This window comes from Phoca vitulina, unplaced genomic scaffold (genome assembly GCF_004348235.1).
Source record: "Phoca vitulina isolate PV1807 unplaced genomic scaffold, GSC_HSeal_1.0 scaffold25, whole genome shotgun sequence".
NCBI lineage: Eukaryota > Metazoa > Chordata > Mammalia > Carnivora > Phocidae > Phoca > Phoca vitulina.
The window spans coordinates 29,023,567-29,029,566 of NW_022589728.1; the positions used below are offsets into that span (position 1 = coordinate 29,023,567).

Consider the following 6,000-nt stretch of genomic DNA (forward strand, 5'->3'; position numbering starts at 1 on the left):
ATGAATCTAGCCTAATGTGACTAAAATGACATGACCATGAATCCCACCTAACTTCCCTAACTAGCATAATGAAGAGAAATAAAACATATTTTGTCTTTTAGCAAATCACCAATTAAAGTTCAATAATACTTTTGAGGTATCTCAACTTTTATCAACACTCTTAAAACATGTGGAAATGATTCTACTTACTCTCCATCCACTTCTGGTCTTCTACATACACAATGAAACTTGCCACCAAAATCTATATAAAGATCATTCTCTACAATATGGAAGATTCGTCCAATGACTAGTTTATCCTTGGCAGGTCCCATCTGTGTAAGAGGAGAATGTCTCAGCATAGATGCAAAGGATTCCACATTTTTTGGAGAGCCCTAAAAAAAAAGGAGAGATTTATATGTATATTATTCAAGATAAAGGTATAATATGACAGATACGATAAAATCTTAACAGGGGAAATTTTTAAAAGTGAATGTGCTGTATATTTATATTTTGTGGCAATATGAAAAAAATATTTAAATGGAATTTTGCTTTAAAAAACTAGATATACTCTTCAACCTCCTCTTCCTCCCTTTCCTTCTTGAAGAGGAAACCAAGAAAAGTGCTTAGTGATGCTGATATGGTGGCTCAGAGTAGAATCTGGAATGTGAGCAAAGTAAAGAGCATCCTTAGACAAAACCTCCTACCATGGGGACAGAGGGAGGTCAGAGTCTGAGCATGTGAGTAGGGCAGCCAAGAAAGTGATTAACTTTATTCCTAATACTGATCATCTGGGGGGAAAAAAAAGCCTTCAAATTCAAGTTTAGTGGGAGTGACTAAACAGTATGGAGGTTCCTCAAAAAATGAAAAATGGAATTACCATATGATTCAGTAATCCCACTATTGGGTATTTAACCAAAGAAAATGAAAACTAATTTGCAAAGATACATGCACCCCTAAGTTTACTCTAGCATTATTTCCAAGAGCCAAAGTGTGAAAGCAACCCAAGTGTCCAGTGACAGATGAATGGATAAAGAAGATGTGGTATAAATACACAATGGAATATTACTCAGCTACAAAAAAGAATGAGATCTTGCCACTTGCAACAACATGGCTGGAACCTAGAGATATAATGCTAAATGAAATAAGTCAGATGGAGAAAAACAATTATTAGATAATTTCACTCAAATGTGGAATTTAGTGATTTCACTCACATGTGAAATTTAAGAAACAAAACAAACAAATGAACAAATAAAGAGACAAACGAAAAACCAGACTCTAATAAAGAGAACAAACTAGTGGTTTCCAGAGGGAAAAGTGGGGGGCGGGGGGACAAGTGAAATTGATAAAGGGGATTAAGAGTACACTTATCGTGTGAGCATTAATGTATAGAATTGCTGAATCATATCATATATCCGAACTAATACTATATGTTAATTATACTTTAATAAAAAATAGCCCAATAAGAGGTTTTTTTTTTAATTTAAATACAGATTAAAATAAAAGTGATTAAGGATCCTTCAATTACCAGGGTGAACATGAGTTCTTGTTATATAATATTTTTAAACAGTTTTGTCATAATTTTCTTCTTTTTCTTGTTTTGTGCTGCTCATTTCCTAGGAGTCTTTTTACATACTGAATTTACTTGAGGTATGACTGAATATATAATGCAGGCTCCTTACTTCTTTTTTTCTTTAACTTACAAATTTTTTCCCAAACACACGCTTTTTCAGAAATCCATGAGTACAGACTTGCACCTTTTACTCATCTTTAATTTGGGTCTGGTGTGGTATGTGCTTTCTTTGGGTCAAACTAAGGGAAGTACTAAGTTTCTGTTTGTGAGAGCTAATTACAGAAGAATACTAACAATTTAATCTACCTACATCCTGTATTTGGAATAAGTTTTACATCTGTTATTTCAGGGAGAATTATTAAGAGTCTGATAGTATGCTTACTTTACAAACTATAAAACCATATTTATGACTCATTTTTAATACATGTAGTACTCCAAGCATTACAAACTCAGATGCCAGGCTGGGTGGGGACTTGGTGAGCAGAAGAATATGTGCTAGTCTAAAAGGTACAGCCACTACTCAGCTCCAGCTGCAGCTGCAAATCAAGTCCAGTGTTGCCACATCTTTTGATTCTCCAAGAAAAGCCAGAAATCCATGTATTAACGTAAAATCCCCAATTTTTCCATGTTTATAAAAAAAAAAAAAAAAAGCCTTTTATTTTATCAGTCTGGTAAAATACACTTCGGCCCAAAGACCAAAAGCTTATGACCTTTGCCTCAAGGTAAAGAAAGTCAAAGGAAAAGAGAGTCAAAACATTTGGCTGATGCCAAGTCCCTTAGATGCGGGAAGGAGGGTATGGCGATGGATTTGTTTCAGTGAGTTGAAACACACTGGGAAGGAATCCTGAGCGCCTGAGTGTCCATCTAAACCAAAAACAAGTCAGTAGATCTAGATGCCAAATAGAGCTGAAAAGGTAGCCAGGAATATTATGCTTTGAGCCATACTACTAGTTTTATAACTGCACAGAGTATAATATTAAAGGTCCTTAAACAAGCACCTCGAAAAAATAGTTCTTTCTTGTACAGAGCCAAGGATGAAGCACACTCTATGCAGACACAGGCTATGAGTTGCCCTCTAGAGGCAGCGCAAAGAGTCAGACCAACCCAGCGGTGCCAAGAGCGGCTACTGTGACACTCCATTCATAACAGCTGCCCCCAGAGCAGGTGGAAAAAGCACCGCTCAAAGGCAGAGTATCAGCTTCTGGGTCTCATCCTGCTTGCAGTCAAAGAGGGTCCTTCCCCCCTCTTCCTAGGACCTGCTTTCCCATTACCCCACCCCCATGGTTGACAGCTCCTCCTACCTCTCTCTCCTTCCTTTTCCTCCTTCTCTTCTTCTCCCCCCACCACCTTTGGAAGACTTTCAGTTGAAGCCATGGTCTAATTAAAACAGCCTTAGATGACAGGAAGGTCCAGTAGTAAATCTAATAGTTAAACATTTATTGAAAATAACTTAGCCATCACTAGGGCCTGTTCCTAAAATAACATAATCTCCTTTATAACTGTGAAGAGATGTTTGGGCTAAGATTAGTATGACAGTAAAAGGTATATTTCCTCCTAAGTTTTAGGAAATAATTAAGTGTTAACAACTAATTATTTAATAAGATCTCTTAAGACTTTTTAGTAAATCTGTTGTAAAATATTTATATTATAAATTTCATAAAATTATGAAATTATTTTTATATTGAAGTACAATCAACTTATAATATGATGATATTGTAACAGTTACAGGTATACAACATAATGATTTGATATTTGTATACACCGTGAAATGATCACCACAATAAGCCTGGTTAACATCCATCACCATATATACTTACAAAAAATTTTTTTCTTGTGATGAGAACTTTTAATATCTGGTCTCTCAGCAACTTTAAAATATACAACACAGTATAATTAAGTATAGTCACCATGCTGCATTCCCTTGACCTATTGTGTAAGTTTGTAGCTTCTGACCCCATTCACTCCCCCACCCCCATCCCACCTCTGGCAACCCCCTAATCTGTTCTCTGTATCTATGAGCTTTTTTTCTTATGAGCTTTGTTTTTGTTGTTTGTTTGTTCAGATTCCACATATAAGTGAGATCATACGTATTTGTCCTCCTCTGTCTGACTTATTTCACTTAGCATAATACCCTCAAGGTCCATCAATGTTGTTGCAAATGGCAAGATTTCCTTCTTTTTCATGACTGAACAATACTCCATTTATACATATATATATGTGTGTATATATGAATTGCTGGGTCATATGGTAGTTCTATTCTTAATTTTTTTTCAAAACCTCTGTACTGTTTTCCACAGTGGCTGTAGCAATTTACATTTCCACCAACAATGTACCGGGTTCCCTTTTCTCTACATCCTCACCAATACTTGTTATTTCTTGTCTTTTTGATAATAGCTATTTTAACAGGTAAGGCGATATCTCACTGTGGTTTTGCTTTGTATTTCCCTTATAACTGATGATGTTGAGCATCTTTTATATACTTGTGGCTCATCCATATGTCTTCTTTAGAAAAACGTCTACTTAGAATTTCTGTCCATTTTTGCTTTTTTTTGCTATTGAGTTATATGAGTTCTTTATATATTTTGAATATTAGCCTCTTATCAGATATATGACTTAAATATTTTCTCCCATTCAGTAGGATGCCTTTCATTTTGCTGATGGTTTCCTTCCTTTGCTATAAGAAACTTTTCAGTTTGATGTAGTCTCACTTATTTTTGCTTTTGCTGTTTTTGCTTTTGGTGTCAAATTAAAAAAATCATCACCAAGACCTATGTCAAGGTCCCTACTACCTATGTTTTCTTCCAGGAGATTTATGGGTTTAGGTCTTATGTTCAAGTCTTCAATCCATCTTGAGTTACCTTTCTGTGTATGCTGAAAGACAGTGGTCGAGTTTCACTCTTTTGCATGTGGCTATACAGTTTTCCCATCACCATTTCTTAGAGACTATCCTTCCCCTTGTATATTTTTGGCTCCTTATCATAAATTAACTGAACATGTATGTGTGGGTTTATTTCTAGCTCTCTATTCTGTTCCATTGGTCTATGTGTCTGTTTTTATGCCAATAACATACTGTTTTGATTACTACAGCTTTGTAATATAGTTTGAAATCAAAGATTGTGGTGTCTCCAGGTTTGTTCTTTTTTTCCAAGACTGCTTTGGCTATTCATGGTATGAATAATTATATTTTAAAAGAGATTTTAAATTCAAATAGTAATAGAATGCTATTGTTTTTTGTTCCATTATTTTTGCCTACACTTTGTTACATTTTACAATGGAAGTCAATGTATTTTCAGTGAGTAAAACAGTTCTACCACAAGCATAAGACCCCTAGATTAACACCTGAATTTGCTTTTAAATTGTACACTTACTATTCTGTTTGGAAGCTTTGTCAAGTAATCAGACAAAGCTCTCCTTCAAAAATCATAATCTAGAACCATTTCTGAATTCCTCATTTACTTGCCAATGTCTAAAAACAGTAACTGTAGCAACTCCCTCAACCCACTTTGACAACATTCTTAGCTCATCTTACGCTGATGCAGACAGCAGAGACGGTAGGTCCCCTGTCACCCGCTGGCCATACCATGGCGCTTAGTGTCCAACCCTGGTTACGGACAATGTTTCTATAAAGCTCAGCCACAGAGTTATCATCGCCACGCAGGTACCTTAGAGTTGACTGCTTCCTTTAAGAATTAGTCACAGGGCTCAGATTTCCTAAGTATTCCTGTTATTCTACTGTACCATTTTTTCCCTTTGAGGCCTAAAAGTTGAACAGGACTGTCCAGGTAGAATGGGGGAAGGTGAAGGGATTACAAATATAGTGAACAGTATCACTTTAATTTATTCATTTATCAAATGTGTTCAGTATTGAGTGCTTGTCATGTACCAGGCTCTAGTCGAACCTTGATATAAAAATATGTGAAATGGTAGGGAAATACAGAGTTAAACCAACATGACAACAGAGATTAGCGTCCAAAAAGTTGCTGTAAACAACTGCTACCCTCACAAAGGTGTAAAGAGTCTTGTACCATAGGCTAAATGGAGTCAGATTCAAAAGAGGTGTGTCATTAATGGAGTAACAGTACTTGCTCCTTGTTTTTTAAAAAAAAAACTTTGACAGCAGTATGCAAGATGGACCAGAGAGAGTGGAAAAAATGAAAAGAGAACTGTTGAGAGGCTCCTCCAATTAGCTAGGACAGAGATGATAAAGGGCTTACGCTGAAGCAGTGGCCATAGAAATATAGCAGAAGGAATAAAGAGCTATTTACTGGGGCGCCTGGGTGGCTCAGTTGATTAAGCGACTGCCTTTGGCTCAGGTCATGATCCTGGAGTCCCAGAATCGAGTCCAGCATTAGGCTCCCTGCAGGGAGTCTGCTTCTCCCTTTAACCCTCCCCTCTCTCGTGCTCTCTCTCTCTCTCAAATAAATAAATAAAATCTTTTTTTTTTTTTTTAA

The 6,000-nt window shown here is 36.3% G+C and overlaps 1 protein-coding gene across 2 annotated transcripts in view; it reads right to left on the minus strand.

Moving 5' to 3' along the window:
• Positions 1-6,000, minus strand: part of MRPS28 (mitochondrial ribosomal protein S28) — a 108,403-nt gene that overhangs the window by 85,407 nt on the left and 16,996 nt on the right. For both annotated transcript variants that reach the window (XM_032421922.1, XM_032421923.1), the window contains exon 2: positions 190-371. In XM_032421922.1, the coding sequence (XP_032277813.1) occupies positions 190-371 (182 nt within the window). The remainder of the gene's footprint in view (positions 1-189; positions 372-6,000) is intronic.